We start from the raw sequence: 26,908 nt of genomic DNA, 5'->3' as shown, positions 1-26,908 counted from the left end.
GAGTCTGTTTTATCCCGTCATAAACACAGCTCAGATAGTTGTTTTAATATAGGAGGGTGTACTACTGTACTGAGCCCTGGTTTGTACTTGCAGAACTCCTTAAACATTTTTTCTATAGCCAACATTTTCACTCATTTGCAGTTCCAGTAGACTGCATTGTTCTTTTCTCTTATTTAAAGAATTTATAAACATGGCCATATGATGCTTATTCAACATATATAAAAACTAACGTAAAAGATTTACTTTGTGTAACATGCAGGATACACCCAGCAATATGCAGCTGCGGCTTTGCATGAATAATACACACGTGACACTCCCATTGAGTCAGAACTGACTTGTATGGTTCCAGGCCTATTTCACAGCAGAATATAACAATCACAAGGAGCCAGACATCCCAAACTGTTTAAGGATTATCTCATTTGAAATTAAATGCCAGCATTCCTGAGCCCCTCTCTGAGGTGTTTGAGCTTGTTTACCAGACTCTGTTGACTATAATTATTATTATACTTTATTATAGAGCACCAACCTAATCTTCAGTATTTTACAGAGACTGTACATCAGTCACATCAGTCCCTGCTAGGGTTGCCACCTTTTCCAGGAAAAATAAAAATATATATTTATCTTTTTTCTCTATTAAGAACATTTTTAATGGCCAGGCCGGTGGTTGCAGGAGGCAGCAGAAAGTGGAAAAAATGGATGAGACTAGTAGGGTTTTTGCAGATTTTTCAATAAATCAGCCCAAAACACTGCTTTATTAAGCACATTCCTTCTATATCTAAAGACTATAATGCACTGGCACATTCTTGTTTTCAACACAATACAGTATGTTTCCTTTAACCTTTTGCTGTGTTGGTGGAGACTGGAGGACAAGAAGGAAACCCATGCAAGTATACAATGAATATACATACTCCTTACTGTTAGTGTTTATAGGAAACCTGAACAATGTAATACCACCAATGTCTTTGTTTTAATTGAGGTTGTGCATGTTCCCAGGCATACCAAAAAATTTACATACTTGATTGAACTGATCAACGTATGCTGTGTGCCTGATGCCTAATGCCACACACAAGCAGATTTAGTCAGAAAGCTTAATTAGCTACCAAGTCTGGGGGAGGTACAAAGAGATCAAATAGAGTGATCAAAGTCTGAGCACATCCAGTGTTGCATCCATGGCCAACCCAGCCATTTTGTTCTCCAGCATGCTTAGCAATCTCTTTGTTTACCATAGATAAATAAGGGTCTGATTTCTGAACCTAGAGGGTTATGTAATATAAGGTGCAACGTTTGATACAATTCATATTGCCTAAAGCAATTAGCAGGTAACATTTACTGGTCACCTGTTGAAATGAGTGCCCACTCCACCAGATCATCCCACATGAATTAGGCTGTGTGTGTTCAGTAAACTAAGGTTCAAGTCACATATATATATATCTTTCAATACATACTGGGCTAAAGTTATGGGAAACCATGGTTGTAATCAACCTCTGAACTTATTACTTGTTTATAACTACAGGCTTGCTGGCTAACACAGTGTTATTTGTAGTTACAATTTTGTAGTAAAGTATCATGTTTATACAAGGGCTACAGCATTAACACTACATACTGGCAGTATGCTTCCATGCTGTGTCCCAATGCAAGGCCTTTTTGTGCCATCTGGGTTTTGATCCTAATTTGTGTGGGTTTAAAAATATTCCAGTGCAGTCCATATGCAAATGATTATTGCGTATCAGATAGTGGAGTTTTTATTGATTGTGCTGTGCATTTATTATGGGTATTTTTAGATACTGTGCCTCACGTGTAGTAAACGATGTACAGCTAGCACTATTGGCTTCATAATTTAGAAAAATTTGGCACCTTATGGACATGTCAGAGAAGTTTTGTTCTGTAATGATTAATCACCTCAAAGCTTAGATATTTACACACAAGCTATATATTATATCTGTGTTTATTTTCTGCTTCTTATATATGTAATGTATGCTGTTCACTGTTTGTATTGCAAAATTTTCCATTTTCTTTTGCTCACTCACTTCCAATGTATACATTTAAGTTAGTGAAAAAAGTGTTGTGTAATGTGACCAGATTTCAATGAGGCAAAGCAGATAAACCGTGTACTGTATTTGAATGTGGTTTCACCCATTTTTCCAACTCAATTTAGTAGAAATTCCTTTAGAAAAATTTTAATCATGAGTTGCAAAGCACAGATTCTATCCACTACTAATTAGTATGAATGTTGTTTAATATCACGATTCATGATCACAATAAGAGATTTGCAAAGTTAAAAAGAAATAAAAATTAATTCTGCAGTGTAATAATGTTCACTAGGTAGTTATGTAGCTAGAGTTTTAGTTGCACAAAATACTTTTTTAAAGGACAAAGAAACATGGTACATTTTTTGGCATAGAAATAATGACTTTTTCAGTAAAAATATGTATTTCATACACTGCCACAATGTATTAAAGGGGACCTGTCACCTTAAGAAATCATTCCAAATCTTATTTTATGATGTTAGTCAAGCAAAATAAATTTCACTTACCCGTTGTAAATCATTTAAAACATTTTTTTTTACTCTTGGAATTCACAACCACATCAAGCAGGCAGCAGGCATTTTGTGGACACTGTTATTGAGGTAAGCTTTGAATCATACTAAAAATGTGTTTATGTGCCCAGAATAGGGCACCTGATGCCCAATTATTTACAACTTTTTTTTATCTGGGTGAAAGATCCCCTTTAAATCATCAAGGGTACCACTAAATGGCCAGATATCAACTGCTAACTTGCCTGTCCCCAGGTTGACAGGTTGTTGGCCCATATATAGACCCACAGTAATGCCCTTCTCCATTTATATATTTTCAGATCCTTTTGGCCAAGAACCAAACCATACTAACAGTGGTTAGCACTGCTGCCTTGCAGGGCTGAGGTCCTATATTGGACTCTGAGCTGGACAGAAATAATTTCTGAGTGGAAAATGCAGTCTTAATATACTGCATATTAATGCCTTTGTAAGATTACACATATTATAAAGTTGTGTAATGATTGCATGCTTGTGTGTAGCAAGGAGATAGTTTTAGCATAAAAATAGGTTTTCTAACATTATTCATGCATTTTGTGCAAAAGAACACTGCTCTGAGCTATATATTTTGAAATGTTACCAGTCCTTTTCATGTCTATGATTATTATAATAAATTGTAAATTACTTGTTCTATTTTTCTACATGGATTATGGTAATTATCTATAATATTCTCATATCATGGAGCATATTACTGCCTGTTTATCTGTGCGGGGGAGTAAAAGATGAAAGCAAAGTCCTCCTATATGCACACTTATGGTAGAAGCATAGAGTTACAGTATTATATGTGGTTGGGAAAGTCTTTTAGAAGTGGTATTCAGTATAGTACAGTAAAAGTTAAAGGGGAACTAATCCTGGGTCAGACTGAGCTACCAGGGCACCAGGAGAAATCTGGGTGGGTCCATTTGCACCTAGCCCACTACCTGTGGGGTGGGGATGGAGAGGTTCAATCGTGGGCAGATGTCAGTGCCAGGTAGTGAAAATGTAGTTACAATACTGACCAGCCCTCTTCCAAAAAATACTGTAAATCCCACAGTGCCTAGCATGCTTCTTCATAGTTTTAATTGCGTTGTTTCTGTTATTGTAAGGGGCCGACAGATACTATCTTTGCAAATATTACAAAAATGTAACTAATATAAATGAGGTATATGAAAAAAAGATATGCATCCAGGAAGTTTCACTGATGGACACAAATGTTTAGAATGAACATTTTTGAACTACACGAATACCAAATAAATTGTTTATCTGATATAATAACATGCCTGTAACTTGCAGTGCAGTGAGGGAGACAATGTAGCCTTGTCTGGCAGTGAGCATTTAAAAGCAAGTGAATGTATTATTGGCAGCCAGCTCATTATTCCAGTAGTAAACAAAAAACAAATATTAACTGAAGCATTTACTTTTATTCCTCAATGTCAAACAGGTTCCCCTCTCTCCTGACAGCTGACCATTTTATACATATTCAGCAGTTTCACAAGTGCAATTAAACACAAGAAGCAAATGTATTATTTTCCTTCAGGGATTTTATGGCTATTGGAATAGAAACTGGTGGGAAATTGAGGGAAAGAATTTGTGTTTTAGAGAATTATGAGGGAATATCTATGTGCTTGCAGACTAGTTCCATAGTGGTAGGGAAAGAGTAAGTCTGATTCCTTGCCAGCAGTCTAAAGCATTTACGTGTACAATATTAAGAGAGTCTGCACTAAAGTGCAAAGAACAGTAACAAGGTGCAGCAAATGGTAGGGATAGGCAGCAGATGCCTAGGGTGCAAGAGAGGAGGGGTGCAGGGACTAAAGTGACTTTGTGCTTATGGGTGGGGGGTTAGCTTGTTTGTAAGTCAGCATTTTGCAGGGAGAGTGACCAGGGACACAGACTGAATAATAGTGACCGGGGGGGGGTGTTATCCTGGGCTCAAATACTACTTGATCCAGCTCTGAATATCGTGTTTGCATCGGTATCCTCCCACACTCAAAAGAAAACATATAGGCAGGTTATTTGGGTTGTGATAAAAATTGATCCTAGTGTTTGTGAATGTGATAGGGACCTTAGGTTGTAATCTACAATGGGGCAGGATGTGAATGATGTGTAACCTCTGTGAAGTGCTGGGTAAATGTCAGGAATATATTAAGACCATGAGTTAAATAAATGGTATTAAAATAAAAATGCATTGGTGGACAAAAAAATAAAGTATGTACAGGCAGGTGACTGTGAAAGCACTGGTCAGGTCATAACAGGCTTGTTTCAATGATAGATTTAAACCTGATCAGTTATCTGCGATTTATAAGGAACCTTGAAGCCTGAGATCTATTTATAAAGAGATTAAGCAGGGACCAGTCAACAGGAACAGGGCAGCTGTCCCTGCTCTTCTGTCAAAACCGGCTGAGTCACCCCCATCTCCTCTCCTTTCAGTAAACAAGCATAATCTACTTCTGTATCAGAACACCTAGGTATCTTTATTTCCACAATTAACATGATGACATTAGGGAAATGTTACATACATGGTGGCAGCACAGGGAAGAAAACATGAAAGCACTGGTTAATAAAATATCAGTTAATAAATGTGTATTTTGTACATATCTGTCCTTCCCATAGAGATCTTGCTGTGTGTTTAGCTCAGGAAGGATCACAGTGCGATTCAGCTTTTATAGTTTGTTATGTTCCCAGATTGCAAGTTCCTACACCAAGGACCCACCTGTTACACTGGCCGGTGAATGCTACATTACTTGTTCTATTATCTCTTTTTTGTATAGCATAGCCTGAAATGGTGTTGTGTAAATAAATAAATAAACATAACCTTCTGGTTTGTTTTTTGCAGTGTCCTTGGCAGGGTATTTGACCCATCATTTCAACTGAAAGGGCTATTTGCCAAATTTTAGGGAATGTGTGTGTAATAATGAGTCATTGGAATAACATGGGGCCTCCTGCTTCCCACCCTGTGCTTGAACACAGGGCACACACCCCTTTTACTTCTTTTTCACTATGTTAGCAGTGATCTGGCATTTGTATATGTAGACCCATAGAATAGTCTGTATATATATATATATATATATATATATATATATTTAATATGTGTATTAATAAAGGAAGGTCGAAAACAAGTGACAGTGAAAATGTATCCTGTTTAGATGGTTGCCTCTTTATTTTGTAATTAATTATGAAGCCATTACCACAAGTTTTACATATAGGGTAATAGCAGATGGGATGTTTTGATGCCCATGCTTAATCTGCCCTAGCATGGGCAACAAAATGATTATGGGTGGCAAAACAGGCATGTGTTTAACTACTGGTAGATTATTTCATTCTTCGTATTTGTGTCCATTTGCTTACGCCTAATGTTGCTGAGGGCCAGTAAGCAGGTACTTCGTATACCATGAGCCGAGACCACAGGGTTAAATTAAGAAGACTCCTGGGGGCAAATTCACTAAGATGCGACGTTGCGCCAGGCGCAACTTCGCCGCTCTTCGCCAGGCGTAGTTTCGCCAGCGGTTCGCAAATTCACTAAAATCCGAAGTTGCGCACAGGGGTAGCGTAAGGTTGCGGAGTTGCGCTAGCGTTGTTTCGCTATATAAAGCGAAGTTGCGCTAGCGAAGGCTAATTTGCATACGGCGCGAAATTCAAATTTCAATGGAGGAACACGTATCTGCACTACAAATGCCTAGAAAACCTTCAAATCTGCAAATAAAAATTTTATTTTGCCCTACACATGTGCCCACTGTCTAGGTAAGTTGCCATGAGTCAGGAAAAGTAGGGGGGAGGAAGGGGAGCCCCAAAAAATTTTCGATTTTTTACAGCCTATCAGCCATCATGTAGAAAACACGCCAGCGTTTTTTGGGACTTAGAAAAAAAATTGACTTTTTTTGAAACAATCCCTATCTACTCTATTGCGCTTCGCCAGGTCTGAGGTGGCGAAGGAAGTCTAGCGTAAAAGGTAGCGTTCACTACACTGCGCAAGTTAGTGAATTTGCGTAGTTTCGTCGCTAGCGAAGATTCGCCTGGCGTAAGGTTGCGAAGTAACACTGGCGAAACTACGCCAGCGTTCGTTAGTGAATTTGCGCAGTAGCGAAAATGTCAAACGCTAGCGAATTAACGCTAGCGTTCGGCGCTTCACGCCTTAGTGAATTTGCCCCCTAGAGTGATAAGGGGCACAAAATGGCACCTCTTAGTGCTCAATCAAACAGCACTTGTGTCCACAGTCTTACTGCGTTCTGCAGCCTACCATAGGGAAAGGCACCTACGTGCCTTTCAACATTTGCCTCTCATGAATATATTGCTGCCAAAGTAGGCATAGCTAGATTCATGAGTAATGCACAGGTCCTTGAGCTCCGCATGTGTTTACAGCTATGGTCAGGGTGCAGAGGATGAAAAACATGGTAGTTTGCCCCTGTTTTTTGCATGTTGCACCCTGCCCCACCATCAGTATATGAGTCCCAAATTAATCTGTGGATAAATAGTAGAATGTATTACATGCAAGTAGTGAGGAAGGCAAGGACAGCCATAGCAGCAGCAGCAGCAGCAAAGAAACATTCTGTAATGCTTTATGTAACTTACCAACAACCTACAAATCCCAAGTGTAAAGGTTAACAAAGAATGATAGAATTCAAGCAGAACCCCACTTGCTGACAATGAAGATGCTTCCTGCACATGACCTTCTATCTATCAGCAGCACAGCTGAATAGCCCGTGAGTCGCTCTTCCTCTGTTTCATTATCACCACAGGCAGCCCCAACTCAGGTCATTGACTCTTCCTGAATTCCAGAATGTGCTGTAGCAGAGGTCATAGTTCCTGTTGTTCTGGCTGAAAGTGTCTGAGAATCTTCCTGCAAGGAAAAATTACTACTGTCATGTTTATATAGCATTATGAAATGTAATGTACATAACTACTTGTGAGTTTTCCAAGACCAGGATGTGCATCAGTTATCATGCTTCTAATACATTTGTACAATGTTGTTTTTATTGCTCATTACAAAACAATGAGTTCTGTTCAAAATGGGGAAATGCAAAGAAGGATATACATTTAGACTGACACAATGTATGAAAGGACCATGTTGAGAGCTATTAGTTTAGACTGTGCATTCTACAGTTCAGTTACAACTTTTCAGGATTTATCTTGTTAGATAATTCTAGTGTGTAAAGTATTTTACCATGTCATTTATCTAATCTGAAAAACAAACAACAAGTTTTAATAATTCATTATGTAGGTGTATTCATGATAGTTAAATTGAACCATTGAGAGCGGATGTCTGTGACTGTATTACCCTTGAGTTGAAGAAGCTGCTCAGATGAGTTGTGGAATGCTTTCAAGATTACACAGCAAGTCCAGTTGCCATAGACAATACTAGATACTATATATCATAAAATGGATAAATTAAAACCTTTATAGACTTCGAGAATAATACATCAAATTTTGTACTGATTTCTGAATATGTTAAAGTAGCACTAAATAAAAATAATATTCTAATTTATCTTATCTCATCCCATTCTACAGACAATTCCTCTTCTTTTCAAGAGGATGAGGACTTAGATATGGAAAACCTTGGCTGCTCCATCAGTAGTTTCTCCATAAACGGGCATACAGACTCACCAACAAAGTCTACATTTCGAAACTGGGTCACCTTTGAAGATGAGGTTGTTTCACCTTCTCCAAAAGACTCCAACCAGAAACAACAGGAAAGTCCAAAATCCTCCTTTAAAAAAAGGGAACGGCCTAAAAGTTCACTGGTTGATTTCCAAAGAGCACAAAGACTTGATTTTAAATCACTACACAGACAACTCTCTTTAAATTCCCCTCCTACAAAAACTCCTAATCCATTTCACGATGAAACATTGAAGAATGTCCTACCCTCCCCAATAAATCCCTTCAGTTCTTATTTTGAAAAGCAAGAAAAACTTTCTGAGTGCTCCTCTGTATCCAGTGATCAGGAACCATGCCAAAGAAATTTCACTTCTCTTCTCTCTGAAGAACTTGATACTGAACAATTTGAGGACTATCGGAAAAAAACCTTGCAAGCTGATGCTGTAGAGTGCCTCAAGCAGATTCAACTGGAAGACCCAGATTCTCCTGGTAGTCCAACTTTGCCGGATGATCCTCTAAAAGATGTTGATACTATTGGTCCTTCTTTAAGCTTCACTAAACCTCAGCCAAAGGATGGCTGGTCAATGATGCTGAGAATACCAGAGAAGAAGAATATCATGTCTTCCAGACATTGGGGTCCCATATATGTCAAGGTTACGGAATCTGGTATCCTGCAACTTTTCTATGAAAAGGGTCTGGAGAAACCCTTCAGAGAATATAAACTTGAGCAGAATCATGAGATATCAGAACCCAAACTCCAGAATTATGATGAGAATGGGAGGATTCACACAATTAGGATTGATAAAGTTATATACAGAGAAAAACGGAAATACCAACCTATGCCTTTAGTTACTCACACAGGAGAAAAGGAGCAGGTAGTCAAACTAGGTACCACAGACTATTCTGACTTCATTAGTTTTATTGCTAATATCCAAGACATTTTGTTTATGCTACCAGCCACAATAGATCTTAGCACTGTGCACCAAAATTACACTGAAGAAGATATCACTGTGGATGTAAGAGATGAATTCCACGGAATACTGGGCAAGGGAGATAACCAACTCATTCTTCATTCTGTAGTCACTCATATATATATTCTTAGTTTCATCTCAGGAATTGCTGACTGTAGGATGGGTCTTAATGACATCCTTATTAAAGGGAATGAAGTTGTTGCCAGAAATGACATCATGCCAACGACAACAACCAAGTGGGTGCAACTTCATGAATGCAAATTCCATGCGTCTGTAGATGAAAAAATGTTTCATAGCTCTAGGATGGTAGTGTTCACTCCACTGGATGCCTGCAAGTTTGAACTAATGAGATTCCGGACATTATTTTCTGAGAAGACTTTGCCTTTTACCCTCAGGACTGCAGTTTGTGTACGTGGAGCTGAAGTTCAGCTACAGAGTTGGTTGGTTATGTCAACTGGTTTCTCTTCAAATCGGGACAATTTATTGCAAGTGCCCTGTGAAAATGTTACCATTCGACACCCTGTCCCTGCTGAGTGGGTTAATTATTTCCGAAGGGACAGTATGCTTGGCGAAAGGTCACTGAAGGCCAAAATCAACAGGGAAGCAAGCTTTGGCTCTCCTGGCCTGTCTGGGTCAGAACCAGCCATGAGAGTTACGCTAGGAACAGCAAAGTATGAAAATGCATATAATGCTGTCGTATGGAGGATTAACAGGCTGCCTGATAAAAACTCAGGTGAGGGGCACAAGAACAGAAGTTTAAGAGTACTGCATGTTTATAAGCTAAGCATACCCATTGAATAAGGATCTACCGTATGTGATATAATACTTTGAATTACATTCTAGTTTTGTATTGCTTTAAAATGCATAACTATAGATTCATGCAGAAGTGGAAAGGTGTGGATATTAAACTGATTGGAAAGGAAACATAAATTTTTCCTACAATGTGAATACTTTATTTCTTAAAATTTTAGCTGCAATGGCACCCATCCAAAAGGATTTTATATGGGGGTTGTTGTTGCATACCAAATCTGTGAAAAAACAAAGGATAAAACAAAATCTCACCTTTTAGGATTTCTTCAGTGTGGCCCTTGCAAATAATGTGGCCCTGGCACTGGTTATGGCTGCACTGTGACTGGCACTGGTTATGGCTGCACTGGGAACTACATCTAATGCTTTGCAGGTCCTCAGACTATAGGAAGTTTTATAGCAGCTCAGTGTTTGAATAAACCAATGTATATTTAGTGAGTTATAATATAAAGTATGAGTTGCATTATTCAAGATATAAGTTGCCAGTCCAACAAAAAGCATAATATAAAATAACTTGGCAGGCAACAATAAAGTATCCTGTTTACCTGAACCATCTTGTAAAGTTTGCTCAGGTGTTATATGCTATAGCATTAGTCAGCTCATGAGAGTATTATGCCCTCAGAGAAAAAAGGAACATGTAGTACATTGTATTCCATTTCCATCCAGACATATTTATTACTGTTTGACACTGTTACCCTTCTCCCTGTTTTTCTGCCTTCTGTTGAATGCATAATTTAATTACTCAGTAAATGGTAAATGTCATAGCTTTCACTTTGCTGTGACCTACATCATTGTTACATAATAATAATAAAAAGAAAAATTGTTAGCACCTGAACAGAAGTGCCAACAAAATAAAATAAGCAGATAGGAATAAGGAAAGGGAGAAATTAGTAAGTAGAAGATAAAAAAGGGAAGGACAAGGGGAAGTTAAAAAACCTGGTAATTAAAAAAAAATAATTACAAAAGTCAAATTTTAAAATCGTATCCAATTATTATGGTAATATTTACTTAACTCATTTAATGGGTGACATTTGCCTGCTTAGGCCATTTTCCTGTTTCAGCACAATAATGCCCCATCCATAAAGAAAGCCTGCAAAAAACCCAACTGAAAGAAATGGAAAGGTTGTTTATCATTTTATTACTCACCAAAGAGTGGCTGAATTACTAATTACTAATGTAATGTAGATAAATTGCAGCAGTTCTGTCGCACCTATCAGCCCGGAGTGTCAGGCCCATTTTGAGCACCGGAAGTGTGCGTGCACGTTGTGGCTCTCTTTGGTCCGGTATCTAGGGTAGCAACACACCTGAATACATACTGAGTGTCAAGTCTCCACCTATTGCAGCTCACTTGAGTGCAATAAAATGTCTGGGTCAGCTTTCCTAATAATGTACTTTTATTATAATACGGTAAATGTACATTAAAAATGGTAGGCTTTTTAGAAAACATTTCATCAACAAAAACACATGCAAAATGTATGTTTGTTCCAGATTTAAAAAGCTGTCTAAATCTGAATGTGTAATGGCTATAATATGTACTTCTCATTTAAGTCCTGTTCTGTGTTAGAATTATAATGTAAGATGACTGACATTCCTACTTTTTTCCTGCAGACTGGAATCAACCCCACTGCTTCTATTGCCACCTGGAACTGGGCTCAGACCGGGAGATTCCCCTTAGTTTTGTTCCCTATGTAGAGGTAGAATTTGACATGCCAGCAGCATCAGCATCAAAGGTGGCTGTACGCTCCTTATCTGTGGAGGAGAAAACCAATGTCAAGAAGTGGGTTAACTACTCAGCCCATTACTTTTACAAGGTAAGACATGAAAAATCATGTCTAGAAATAGGACATGGGTGAAGAATCTAAACAGTACTGATTAGCTGCTTGCGTTGTATTCACTGTTTGCTCCCAGATTCATTTCTTGCATGAAGTTTTACCTTCAAATGGTAAGGTGGCTAGTTAATTTTATGATCACAATTTCGTAACTAAAACCCCTGTTTTTGAAAGTATATGCCCTTGCACAGATACTAAATTACTAGTGAAACAGGGGACCAGAGGATGTCCCCTTTTGTGTGCATGTAGCTAATTTCTAAATCAGTTGAACTTCCATTGTAATATCTATAGAGAGAGAGAGAGAGAGAGAGAGAGAGAGAGAGAGAGAGAGAGAGAGAGAGAGAGAGAGAAAGAGAGAGAGAGAGAGAGAGAGAGAGAAATACAAGAGTCCTCTGCACTCAACCCATTATGAATATATTTAAGACATTAATTTTGTGCATACAGCCACTAAAAAATGCCTTACCCTTTAAACAAAACAGGGATTGTTTGTCCATATATTGCAATATATTTAATCTGGCCAACTACATCAAAGTCATCCCATATCTGGCCAGTCCTAAGCTCAATTTTCATCTTATTTATTACGAATTCTATTGCTTCATTATACATTTTAAACAGGGACTAAGTTTTACCTGCAACTTACTTGATGCTTTCAAGGTTAGGGTTATTGCTGGGAAGGGTGGGAGCTACAACATCCCAGCTATAGTTAGATTATCCCAGTGGTGGCCAATAAAAGGGCAACCATGTTTGGGTGTTTTAACCTTGAAAGCAGCAAGTAACAGTGCTCCCACAAACCCTCCTTTGTGTATTTCTCTTACTTATTGCTCTGCTACATTTAAGCTGCTTAGGAGCTGCTATTACTAAATTGAATGGATAAAATATAAACATTGATACATTTCTGCTGCCGGAGAAAGCTATTCGGGTCTTTTGAAGTTTCCCCAAAGTGAAGAACAGGCTACAGTAATTGATGCTGCAGCTTTCTTTCAAGTAGCTTTTTATTACCTCTTGGGAAGAGCTGGCTGCTGAGCTATCTGATATTTATTATATATTACATCACAGTACTGTTGCTCATTCTAGATATGGCACTCTCTTTGTTTAGATGTAGAAAATGCAGTTGCTTTCCAGATGTACTGTAGAAAACAGTACATGATTATCTGATGATGACAGATATTCTAATCCTGTGGCTGCTTTGAGAGTTCCAGAATTTTTCCATTGCAGAAATATGGCTTTAGCACTCAGTGAGTTTCTTTTCTATACACTCACTCAGTTGAGAAAAACAACTTTTGAAGGATGTTGTTTTTGGCATTAAATGGGACCTGTCACCCTAAGAAATAATTTCAAATTCTTTTCTATCATGTTAGTTGAGCAAAATAAACTTTACTTACACTGTGTTTATTATTTAAATATTGTTTCCTTCTGTCTTGGAATTATACCATCACAGCAAGCAGGCAGCTGCCATTTTGTGGACACGGTTATTAAGGGAAATTGTGTATCACCCCAAAATCTTGTGTATGCACCAGAATGGGGGACCTAATGTCCATGTGCAGTGCGGTACACAATTATAGAGCCTGAGGAGGGAAGGGGGAATGTGAGGAGAGCTGTGACATGTAGGAAGTGCTGAATGGAAAGTGAAAGTAATTGACTGCCCCTCCTCTATGCCACGGGCATAGAGGCGGGGCAGGAAATATTTGATTGAGAGTTTAGATATTTAAACACCTTTATAACAGGTATGGATGTTTTAATGAAAAAACATTTTGGGGTTCCATATTTAATTTGGAAAGGACTTTCATTATGCAGTTTTTTATGTGTAGGTGACAGGCCCACTTTAATATATTTAAATTGTAATTCTAAGATATATTTTACTGATACAACAATTCCTGGTTGTGGGTGATGTCTAAATAAACTGTTCAGTGTGACATATATTCGCTCCATTCAGTTGAGACACACTTCCGTATACAGGTATAGGAACTGTTATCCAGGAATCAGTTATTAGCTAGTTCCCAAATATGGGAAGACAATCTCTCGTAGACTCCATTTTGAATCAAATAATTTTAACTTATTAAAAAATGTATTATTTTTCTCTGTAAAAATAAAACAGTAACTTGTACCCCAACTAAGATAAAATTAGTCCTTATTGCTGGTAAAACGATCCTAATTGGTTTAATTAAATGTTTTTTTTTAGTAGACTCAATGTAAGGAAAGATCCCTTATCCAGAAACATATATCTAAACACTGCACTCAGGCATAGTCTTAATGAAAAATAGTGCCCATATCAGGGCTTTTATTGCAACTGGTGGATACACTGCATACCCATTCCCTTAAGTACACATGATATAACCTGTATAACAGGTCCCATACCTGTATAAAATCAACTTTTTTCTCAAGCTACCAAAGTGAACAGAAGCACAAAAAGGAAATATATTCTGGGCCAAGGTCCTTTCCTTCATGCAGCAACCCATTTTACATTTAGCATATGCACAAATTATCAAAACAATCAGTACACAGCACTGTTTAAAGGACATAGCAAATATACGGTATATATTCAAACTCATCCATATTTATAGGTATAAGTCAAAAAAGAGTCCAGCTAAATGGAACATGTAGAGACACTGACATGTTTTGTGACACAGTATAAGCCACATGAAATGCATTCTGGTGGATCTGGCTTTATATCTTACCCTTGGATGGATTCTTTTTTCAGTGCAGGTCAATAAATATAGATGTTTGTTTACATATATTTATTCAGTATTTTGTTTAATCTCAAACTTGTTCATCAGAGTAAAATTTATCTTTTTTATGTGTGTGTTGTGTCAGAATATTTGTAGCATTCTAACTAGCATTCTAACTATTAATAGTACGATTTTACATTTTAGATGACAGCTGCACTGTGCAAAGTGCAGTTTGAAATGCAATTCGCCATGTTTTCTTGCCCAAAATATAGTGTTTTGTTCCCCACCATTGCAGAGTAGTTGTGTTACGAGGTGGCAATCTGTCTGATGCAATTGCAGGCAATGTTGTGCTTGCATTTCTACAGAAATCAGAAATGCAGTTGTGTAGAATATTTTCATATCTGGCTCTCTGCATTTAAATAATATGGGCCCAGTTCTGAGGCAAACTTTGAGCAAACTGCGCTGATTTCTTATGAATAAGGCCTTTTATCTCATAATATGACTTTGTTTAATTGTATTTGCTTTATCTAGTTTTAAGCCAGTTGGAAGCAAATTATTCTAATGAGTATTTGTTCTACAGAGCACTAATGACCAAGTAATACTGTCTAATGAAAGGCAATGTATGTGCACCCTCCAGTGGTGATGTATGTGAAATGCAGTTATCATCAATTAGAAATGCAAGATTATGGGGGTTATTTATCAAGGTCCGAATTTATCTCAATATCGGCTGCTACAAATGTCGATCTAACCTCCAATCTAATTACCTTTGCAGGATAAGCTCAGAATTTCATGATTTTTTGTGAATTTTCCCTGAAAACTCAGAATTTTTCTGAGTTTTCCTCCGAAAGCTCCGAAAACATTGTAATATTGCCCGAACTGTTCCCATTGACTTTTATGTAACCTCGACAGGTTTGAGATGCTGTGGTTTTATATTCTGGCTTTTTAGCCCTCAGGGTTTAATAAATTCCGAAAAATGATTTTTTTTCAAGCCTCTTAAAACACAAAAAATCACAAATTTTATGGATTTCAGGGAATTTCTGGCATTCGGAGCTTAGTAAATAACCCCCTTAGTCTTTTTACTTTCCATAAATGTAGATAATTCTCATAATACAAATGCTATGTCTCTTGCTCCAGATTACACATGAAACAGCATTAGAGATAATAATAAAATGAACATAAAGTAGCAACTTATTTTAAAAAATATAGCAAAATGCTTGCATGTTTTAGAAAGATTCAAATGTTAAAGTAAACATCTGCCAGTATATATTTTGTACTGGCAGATGTGCAGTAGCAAAATGTCTTCTGGGTAATACTAGGGTACAATAGAGAGTTATTGAGAGACATGACATTATTTGTACAGAGCTGGTATATATGCCAAAGCATGTATAAGATTTATGAAAGGGTTTTAAAGCATTTTCAAAAATAATCATTATATTTTTTTGTTGATCTGTGGGCTATATATACTACAAACTAGAAATTTCTGTTCAGAACTTCTAAGCATTCATATGTATTCCTTTTATTTATATCAACCATTTGCAATTGACTGTGCTCTCTTCTGAGTTAGTAACCATGGCTACGAACATTAAGAGCAGTCTGCCCAGGAAGAGTTTTCCTGCCACCACAATGTTTCTCTCCCTCTCTCGCTCTCTTCCCAAATGATCAGTTAACAAGAGCTTCTATAAGTTCAGAAAAACAACATTAAAGTGTAGAAATAATGAATATCTGAATTAATTCGTTTTCTAACAGTTTTGAACTTTGTTTATCGAGAATGCAAGACCGACATGTCTGGACTGAGTAAAGTACCCTTGAACAGTTACAGTAATGGTTAACAAATACAGTATGCCATCTGGAAACAGACATAAGGTTATGGACATAAGGTGCCCCATTCTGGGTAATAAACAAGATTTTGGCATGATGAAAAGCTTGCCTTAATAACAATATCCACAAAATGTCGCCTGCATGCTTCATGTGATTTTGAATTCCAAGACTAAAAGAAACAAGATTTAAATCATTTGTAAGTGACATTTTTGTTTGCTTAAAGGAAAACTATACCCCCCAAACAATGTAGGTCTCTATAAAAAGATATTGCATAAAACAGCTCATATGTAAAAGCCTGCTTCATGTAAATAAACCATTTTTATAATAATATACTTTTCTAGTAGTATGTGCCATTGGGTAATCATAAATAGAAAATTGCCATTTTAAAAAATAAGGGCCGCCCCCTGGGATCGTAGGATTCACTGTACTCACAAACATACCAACAAACCATACATGTTAGGTCACATGAGCCAATTAACAGACAGAGTTGTGTCTTTTGCTTCAACACTTCTTCCTGTTACAGTTAGAGTTGTAGTATTTCTGGTCAGGTGATCTCTGAGACAGTACACAGACCATCACGAAATGGTGGTTCAAGGCAAGAGATGTAAAAGGGCAATATTTACTTAAATATATATTCCAGTTTGGTAAGATTCTTTAATAAGCCACTTAATATGATATGAACTATCTGTTGCTTAAGTGTTCATTTTGGGGGTATAGTTTTCCTTTAACTAACATCTTACTATAGGATTTGGAATTATTTCTTAAGGTGACATGTCCCCTTTAAAACTCTCCTGAATGAATGACAGGGTAATTTGTGTTTATTGTACAATGAGCAAACAAACAATAAAAGTTGTATTTATCAAATAGCTCCACAAGTGATTGTATATCATGCAGTGGTGCTATGTCCACCGGCAGAAATAGGTCAGCAGAGAAATGTCACACCAGCCGTCAGCCTGTCTGTGAACACATGCAGATTTCTGGTTCAAAAATGCACACTTAAAGAAGAACTAATGCTTAAAGGAAAACTATACCCCCCAAACAATGTAGGTCTCTATTAAAAGATACTGAGTAAAACAGCTCATGTGTAAAACCTGCTTCATGTAAATGAACCATTATCATAATAATATACTTTTTTAGTAGTATGTGCCATTGGGTAATCCTAAATAGGAAATTGCCATTTTAAAAAATAAGGGCCGCCCCCTGAGATCATAAGATTCACTGTGCACACATACAAACCACATGTAAGGTCACATGAGCCAATTAACAGTCAGAGTTCTGCCTTTTGCTTCCTCACTTCTTCCTGTTACAGTTAGTGTTGTAGTATTTCTGGTCAGGTGATCTCTGAGGCAGCAAAGATAGAGTCACGAAATGGTGGCTGAAGGCAAGAGATGTAAAAGGGCAATATTTATGTAAATATATATTCCAGTTTGGTAAGATTCTTTAATATGTCATTCAATTTGATATAAACTATCTGTTGCTTAAGTATTCATTTTGGGGGTTTAGTTTTCCTTTAACAAAGAAGTAGGGTAGAAATGTTGTACATTATGCACATAATGTTTTGTGGTTCTATACCAGCCAAGGCAAACACAGCCCTTTAGATAAGATCTGTGCCTCTGAATATGTCCCTAGTAGATCCCCATCTTCCTTTATTGTGATTCACTGCACATATCTGGGCTGCTATCAGTTACTGAGCATAGGGCCAACTAACAATACACTGTATATACAGAATATAAAAGTCACTATACAAGCCTGATTAGTAATTAACTCAGATTCTCATTAAATGACAGCTCAGTAACCAGTGCAATATCCATTAGAATTTAATCAGCCTTTGTAGCATGAACTTATAGGACATGCAAACCTCATTTTCTGGGGCACAGCTGCTCAGAACCTACAGTGTTACTGATACTCCTAACAAAGTTCAAGATGGTGACCCTATGTGCACAACTTTGAAGACCTAAAGTCTAACTTTTATAGACAGGCCTGGATTTGTGGAGTGGCCGCCAAGGCCGTGCCTAGGTCAGCAGGATTTTAGGGGGCGGCATGCTGCCCAACCACACCCACATTGGTTCAGAAACACTGGGTATGAGCAGGAGATACGGTAGTTTTTTAAATCTCCCGTGCGCCAATCCCCTTGCTCCGGCCCCAATGATAAAAATTTGAGCGAATAAAAGGGAGGGGACAGGAGCAACGAACGACAGCGGGTCTTGGGGCTCCCAGTATGTAAATCCAGCCCTGTTTATAGAGGTTCTGGAACTTTTGGCTTGCGCAGTAAGTTCGGTATATGAAATACAGCATTTCTACCTATATTTGTTTTGAGAGCAGTGATATTTCTCCACCAGTAACTGCATAATCCTAAAACAAGAGAGACATTTTGAAAATGTATTATACACTTGATGTATGCTATTGATGGTGAAATCATCACAGTCCTTCACATGTTAATGAATTAAAGCTCCTAGCATTCAAAATAGCCATGGGAGGCACTGACAATTGTGGTCCACCAACATCTGCAAGTCCAAGGGTTCCATGTTACAGAGTCTATCCAATCATCTGTGCATTTTACACCATAAAGGGTTTTCTTTTGATGAACATTGACCTTATTTGTCTCACAGTGTTACCACTCCAGCCAGAGAAGTCTGGAAAATGCTGCTTCTGCCACTCCGATGCCTAGTTATATGACGTTTGACATATATCATATATATTTTACACAAAATACATTTGCACAGGTACAATAGCCTGCAAGGTGAATCCAACTATTCATTGTAGAAAATGGTTCCATCTGCTGGTTAAATGTGGTACTGCAGCACATTTGAAAAAATTAAAAAAACTGGGGGGGGGGGGGTCACATGAAGTTGTACCATGAAAAAGTACATGTGGCATAATTACCCCATACTGATTGTGTATGTATATTTACAGTTAGTGTGGGGTACCAAGAATAACTTTTAAAATGTTAGCCTTTGTTTCTACATAACAATCAACCTGCAAGCCACATACTAGCATGTTAACATGTTAACAATAGAATGTACTGTACATTGAAGGTATAGAAGTTACTCTCTGTGCTTACTGTGATTTTTTTAGCTACCATTATCTGCATGTCAGCACATCTGCCCAAGGAGAAAAACTTTTTTTATTTTTAGTTGATAAGCTAACCTGAGGTGCAGCCAGAAATAGGAGTAGGCAGGTACTTAGCTGGACCACATGAGTCGATAGATGAAAGTACAAAAGTGTCCCTTTAAGCACAAAAAAAAACAAGGTGTTATTTCCTAAAATATAGTATTTTTTGGATCTGTACTTATTGACTTATGTAGTAAAATTGAGTGTCTGCCTGCTTCTTTTTCTGGTTGCTATCCACTCACTTTGCTGAAAAGTGAGGATCATGTGCTACTTAAAACACATAAAACCAAAAATTGACAAGGTTAATTAATATTTATCATTAAGGAACTAATGCCATAGTCTCTATTAACCAGGACTGGACTGGCAATTTGTGGGTTCTGGCAAATGCAAGAAGGCCTGTTGTAAGTTGCCATAGACAGTCATTATTTATTACTTTGGGGCTATTTGGGCCTCTGTGTAACTGAAATACCAGGGCCTATGTTGATTCTCAGTCTAGACCTGCTATTAATGATAAAGAAAGTCCACCAACTAAGTGCGTTAACTAGTAATACAAATCATACCCAAATAACAGAGATGGTCCAGCTGTAAAAAACCCAGAGCCCATCATATAAGATATATAAGGAGACCATTGTTAAAGTGTGGTCTGGGTGTGCACAGCCACTAACCCAGAACTTAAGGGACCAAATCACATAAATCTCAATGCAGCTTCACACACACTAGTTGACTAATTGGATTACAATTAAAACTAAATGTTATCTATTCACTAAAAACAAACGTGCGCGTGGTGTTTTGTGCGCAGGTGCACTTAATCATAGTCAAAAAAATGGGCTACAGAATCCATGTTAATAAATAGTATGTGTATGAAGTCCAGCATGATAGAGACCTCTAGTGACCAAACTGAGGTAACACATTGCAAATCAAAAAATTTTCTCTATATTCATGCTGTTAAAAAAAGTTGTTTATTTTATTATATTAAAATAAATAGCAATTCTCCATGACATTCCGTTACATTCCGTGAAGTGTCTATTGACATTCGTTTTGTTACAGTATTTGACTTTACTAATCTGATTGATATGTTTCCTAATTCACTCTTTTAAGGAACGCATGGTTTATTGCTCTTTCTGCAGATTAAATACATTACTCCTGTACTGTTACAATTTACAAATTGTTTAATGCTATACATTTTTTTCAGCATTAAACTTAATCATAGGCCACACAAAACACATCAGGCATGTTTTCTTTTAATGGATAAATAAAATTGAATTTTATTCGGCATCCGGTTGGTCAACTGGTGTGTGTGAAGCTGCTTTGAGACTGATCAGGATGATATGCACCTTGGGCCCCATGTACATTGCAGTGAGTCATACTCAAATTATAGATATTATTATTATAGCTGAACTCAATTTTCAGGCATGTATGAAGGTATTTTCAGGCATGTATGAAGGTATTTCGGTACATTTGAGCCACACTGCATTTGAAAATGTTTAATACAAGTAGGTATGTGTCCTATATACTAAATGTAAGGAAATATAGGTTTGTGCCAGGACTTAGGTAGCAATGTCATTTTAATGTTGTTTTGACTACAAGGAAGTTTTAGTTCTTTAAATATTATAAAAGTTTAATTAACAAACACTATATATGTCTGGTAATTGAACCCTCCTCCTTTTGTCTTCTGCAGGTGGAAATAGAGCAGAAAAAAACACTGAACCAGGACCTGGAAGGAGGCGATGTGGAAAAGCCAAGTGAATGTTCTGTCCAATAAGAATTGTTTTACTTGGCTCTAGGAGAGAGAGAAACATATGGGCATGTGTGGCCTGCAGGGCCTATGTACCGTATGTGCAGGAACGTCTTCATGCCAGAGCAAGGGGAAAAGGAACATTTTTATTCCTAAAATAAGATTTTCCTCCAGCAAGACCCATAATGGTAGGGGGAGGAATAAGCACATGAAGTGACGCCTCAGTCTCCCATCTATTAGAGTGCAGCTGTGTACAAATTCTGTATCTTAGGATAGGATTATCATGGTAGGACTATTTGGGTGTCTAATGAACCTTCAAATGCTGGGTGTCCTTTTCTAGGTTCTCATTGATTTCTGATGTTTTTTAATCTCTGTGGTATTTTTTATAGTGTACTTGAAAAAGCTTCTTAGAGTTTTTAGGGTTTGCACTAAAGGGGAGATTAAATATTATTCTGACACTAGCCTTGGAGCTGGATTCCTGTATAAATGTTTTTCTGCAGGGTTTTTTTGTGATACCAAAAGTGATTATGCGACAAACCAAGATAATTGGTGTCTGGGTAGTAAGGGGGGTTAAACGCTTGCTAGTTGCCACCGAATTCCAAACATAGTTTTTCTTTTTTTTTGTAGGGATGGGTTATTTTTAAATATAAATAATGTAGATTTGCACACCATACAGAAATTGAAGAATGACTTGTAACAGCCGTCATTTTTATAGTGAAGTTCCTGCCAGTTAAGGACAAGCATTTACTCTGTTTGATGGGTAGTTCCTTAGTATTTTAGAGTTTTCAAACTACGTCATTAATTCATTATTCACCCATAAATACTGAAGTGAGTTCAAAAGCAGTCTATGTATTAAGCACTGCTACACCGGGGATTATCATGTGCTCCATGCATATAAAATTCTGTTTGAGCTATTACTAGTTGTTTATAATGAGGGAGTTAAAACAGTGCAACATTTAATGAGGTAGGTTTTATTTTCATTTATACTAAATAACCTATGGAGTGATGAACTATTTATCAAAATAAGTAAAAGGCTATACATTTTTTAGATGCAGCAAAGAAAGAAATCATGTTTCTTAAAAGTGGACCAAATAATATGGAATATACAAGCATGCACATTATACTCATTTTTAATGCCAGTGGGTAGATGCAGAAGAGTGATGCCTCCAAGTATTAAAGTTGGAACGCTTGTAATTTTTTTTATACAGACAAGGGAGAAAATATTTCCTTACTGAATTTCCCCTGAAGTACTTCAGGGAACTTAGACAAATTGGTGGGAAGTAGTTTATCCTATACACTTGCTAAATGTATCACATAGTCCAGTAAAGTGTGATGTAAGTGTACAGTACTAAACTACCATCCATCTACCATTCTTGATGTCAACTCCAAAGCAGGGCTCTTTATGTCTCTGTAGCGATGTCAACTTGGTCAGGTCTCATTTGTGATCACCTAAACAAAAGTCTGTATAGTATGCCATGTTTTATGCTTAATTAGTACTGCTTGATGCATTCTGTATGTTTCCTGTCCAAAAGAGCTAAAGGCGCATTTGTAGTACATATATAAATATGGTATATGACCAAGTTCATCACAAATGATCCTTAACATGACAACTGTATGATACCTGCATGCTTTAAGGATCTGTATCTCAGATTGCTGGACAAGGAGAGGTTTCTTATCTGTCTGGTCATCTTTAGACATGAACTTAAAATCCTGTTGCTTTTTCTCTTGCTTAGTCTACTCTACTCTGATGATATTGCACTATCCATGTGGTTCTTTTTACACGTGAAATGTTTCACTACCGAATTTGGAAGGGCTTTTAATAAGTAATGTGCCTCAATGTAATGCCCAGCGGCATAAAAGTAATTATGGAAGACCTCTTTTCAAGTTTTAGTTTTCATCTCATAAGAGGCTGAAGGCTTTACAAGTCTTGTACAAGTGTTTAGAGTGAAAACGCTGCAGCCATACCCTCTCCTATGTAAGCAGTAGATTAGAAATAAGACAATAACATTTTCTGTTATGAAAACAGATGAAACTTTTCTAGGCAGGGAAGCTTAGTTGGGCAACTATCTAATACACAGAAATCAACTTACTAAATTTGTGTTATCATAATCTCAATTCACTGCATTATAGTCCTGTGGACTTGGAGCCCAAAAAGGTGAATTACAGAGAATGATTACTGCAAGGCACAAAGCTGAAACACAAAAAGGATTTTGCTGTTTTGTTTTCTATTCTGCTAGTCCTTAAAGGCACATGTTACTACTGATCGCTCTGCACTTTATATATACACTGGCAACATTGTTTCATGTCCTGTTTTTTAAACAATGTAATTATAGAGACATTTGTACAGCTCTGTTGTTTTGTGTGTTTTTTTTTACAGGTACTGTAGCATAAAATGACTTATTTCTTACAGGTGTGTGTGTGTGTATATGTGTGTATGCTTAGAATGGGGTGAGGTGGGCCAAGGACTAAAATGAACTATGGGAATAGGTCAATAACACATTGTTCTAAAAATAAATTAAAGCCCCTTGCCCCTGAGTTGAACATCATTCTGTAAGAGGAGGACATCATTTATATGATGGAAAAATGGTTGTCTCAGTGTTTATTTTATTCTCACAGAAAAAGACTGGTGAAAAGGGTCAAGGCAAATGCTCATATTAGCCATATTGATGGAAAATAAATTTGGAATGATTTATTAAGAGAGAAAAGCACCCCGCTTGTAGCCAACAATTTAATCAATTAGTCTCTATCTCAAATTAATAAAGCCTTAAATTCTAATTCCATAATAATTCAAAGTAAAGTGCAGTGCTTATACTCCAATTGATGAATATTAATAGCTAATTCATAAAGTGCTAGTTTAATTTTAAATCAATTAATTATCTTTAGAATCAATTACAATGAATTTATCCACAATTCATGAATTAATAAGGATAGAAAAGATGAAAGTGCAGTGCAATAAATATTAATTAATTAGCGATGCAATGATCAGTTGTTTCGATTTAAAAGGCTACAAATTATTAGGATAAGACCAATAAATAGGATAAATTATTTGACCAGTATGCTCAAGTTCATAGATAAAGATTCAGAAATAGGAAATGTCAGATGGCGGAGTTGTCCCAAAAACTAGCTGCCTACTTATTTTATAGACTCCAAAGGTTGGAGTAGGGTAACCGGGACTATGGTCTCATAAATTAACTTGCCCTATTCTGAGGAGAGGCTGAACTATACCTAAAAAACACAAATCCTCTGCCCCTTGTAAAGGAAAGAAGTATTTCAAGAGGAAAAGGATTGAGCAGAGCAAACCGGTCACTAGTACCCCCACCATCAATTAGACCACAACGTATTAAGCTAAAAAGATAAATTAGGTATAAAATAAGTTAGGTATAAACAAGTTCTGTTGATTTCAGAGGTATCATGGTAAATCTGAGCTGGATAGATGAAACTTCTGATAGATAGTAGCTTATTACAACAAATCTTGAAAACGTGAAGCATATGGCATTCATATATCAAGGAGAGACTTGATTAGCTCACTGACAGGAAATTATCCTTTAATAAATGTGTCCCTAAAAATAATGTCCACCATATAAGTGGCTTTTCGGAACGCATTATTTTCGTCTAATCTATTTCTAGCCTTTCATTTCCATCACCATTAGCTAAGCTCTCCCAGGCTGTTTACTACGCTTTCATTCTACAGTCTTGCTTCAGATCCCTTTTATATTTGTACCTTTTTGACCTATTATAAACTTGTACTCAGCATAAACGGTCATTTTCTTTTAATGGCCACTTTGTTTCTGAGTACATCATTCTCGGCACTTGTTTGAATTTAGTTTTACCATTTGCAGGACTTGGCAGTCTGCCCAGAATCTCTCTAGTTAGTGTAGTTGCTTGTGAGCTAGGTATGGCATTCTCCTTCTATTAGAACGCTCTGTGACTCCACTGCTGCCCACCCCATCTCTCATTATTTTTACTAGCTTATTCTTCCAACATTGTTTCATGTCCTAGATTTGAAACAATGTAATAATAGAAACATTTGTACAGCTGTATCGTTTTGTTTGGATTTTTTACATGTAGTATAAAATTACCTATTTCTTACAGTTCTGTCCGTGCATAGAATGGTGTGTTTTGGGCTAAGGACTAAAATGCAATATAAGATTAGGCCACACATTGTTCTAAAAATAAATCAAAGCCCCGACCCCTTTGAGAGGAGGACATAATTTATTTGGTGGAAAGATGGTTGCCTCTGTGTTCATTTCATTCTCACTGAAAAGACTGTGGGAAAATGTGCCCTATTAAGATCTGGTGAAAAGAATTAAGTTAAATGCTCCTATTAGCCTTTGCGGGAAACACATTTAAATATTCTATTTTGTAGGGATTAGATCACTAGTTTTTTAAATAATAAAAAAGAAAGAAAATGATCCCTTAATAGCAACATTTCCAGGAACACTTTAGGTGCTGACCCTTTGCGCCATACTAGGATACCAAAGCAAATGCCGGTGGGTATGATAAGAGGAACACTACTTCATCGTAAACACCTTCTCTAACAACTTTAATTACAGAAAAAGAGCAGAAACTAAAAACTGTTTTGGTCATAAGCTTATATAAAAGGATTGTTCACATTTAGTATGATGTACAGAGTGATATTCAGAGTCAATTTGCAATTGGTTTTTATTTTTTATTATTTGTGATTTGTTTAGTTATTTCGTTTTTTTATTCAGCAGCTCTCCAATTTGTAATTTCACTAATCTGGTTGCTAGGGTCCAAATCACCCTAGCAACCATGCATGCATGCCTTGAATAAGAGACTGGAATATGAATAGGAGAGGGTCTGAATAGAAAGATGAGTAATAAACAGTAGCAATAACAATACAAATTTTTAGCCTTACAGAACATGTGTTTTTTAGATCAGGTTTGTGACCACGTTTTGAAAATTGGAAAGAGTCAGAAGAAGAAGGCAAATAATTTAAAAAATGAATAATGAAGATCAATTGAAAGGTTGCTTAGAGTTGGCCATTCTATAACATACTAAAAGTTAACATAAAGGTGAACCACCCCTTTAACCTCTTTGTTGCAGTTGGTTAATTATAAAAATAAAAATGACCAGGGACAAAGAGTCAAAACCAGGAATTGTCCTAGGACATTATATAGTTACCAAAATACATCCCAGCAGATCAGTGAGTTTAACCCCAGATTGCTAGAGTGAAACATGTTTATACATGTAGGTAGTCTCTACATCTACATTTTCCCTCTTTGTTGCCAAACTTTATTTGCTCTGAATCTTTGCCATCTGTCTTTCTCAATTCCTCTTCTGACTTTCAATTCATGTTCTCTGCATAATTATCTTTACATTATATAATTATCTTTACATTATATAATTATCTACTACATTAACGTTTAAAATACCTTTAATATACAAGGGAATTTGCTTACCCATGGACAAGCACAGTAGATTTATCAAATAGTGACTGAAGAAATGCTGTGTAAAAGTGTTTAAAACAGCCTTTCTGGAACTGTGGGTTAACATTCATGGCAGGATGAGACCTGAGATGGTCACAAAATCTTGAATGCAAAACATTATCAGTTTTCAGCAGGAACTGAAAACTGTTTTTTTGGTCAGAAGATTATTTAAAGGGGTTGTTCACCTTTGAGTTAACTTTTAGTATGATGTAGAGAGTAATATTCTGAGGTCGCCAGACAATCTGATCTCACCCCAATATGTCACCTTGAGGTGGGAGATATCAGGCTGATCCGTAACAGTTGTTGTTAAATACTAAGCTTCTATACAACTGTGAGCTTAGTAATGAAATTGTAGCACATGCGGCACTCAACAAAAAGCATAAA

General features: G+C 36.9%; 1 protein-coding gene across 3 annotated transcripts in view; it reads left to right on the top strand.

The window, feature by feature from the left end:
* The window catches only part of LOC121397070 (stonin-2-like), a 56,214-nt gene extending 32,794 nt beyond the window's left edge, over positions 1–23,420 (top strand). For all 3 annotated transcript variants that reach the window (XM_041572999.1, XM_041573000.1, XM_041573001.1), the window contains 3 exons: positions 8,051–9,841; positions 11,524–11,726; positions 21,018–23,420. In XM_041572999.1, coding sequence (XP_041428933.1) covers positions 8,051–9,841; positions 11,524–11,726; positions 21,018–21,101 — 2,078 coding nt within the window. In that variant the 3' untranslated portion in view covers positions 21,102–23,420. The remainder of the gene's footprint in view (positions 1–8,050; positions 9,842–11,523; positions 11,727–21,017) is intronic.
* Positions 23,421–26,908: the final 3,488 nt, after the last annotated feature.

Source organism: Xenopus laevis, chromosome 8L, assembly GCF_017654675.1.
Source record: "Xenopus laevis strain J_2021 chromosome 8L, Xenopus_laevis_v10.1, whole genome shotgun sequence".
Lineage (NCBI taxonomy): Eukaryota > Metazoa > Chordata > Amphibia > Anura > Pipidae > Xenopus > Xenopus laevis.
The sequence above is the reverse complement of the archived record's forward strand: the minus strand, read 5'-3'. Positions and strand labels throughout refer to the sequence as shown.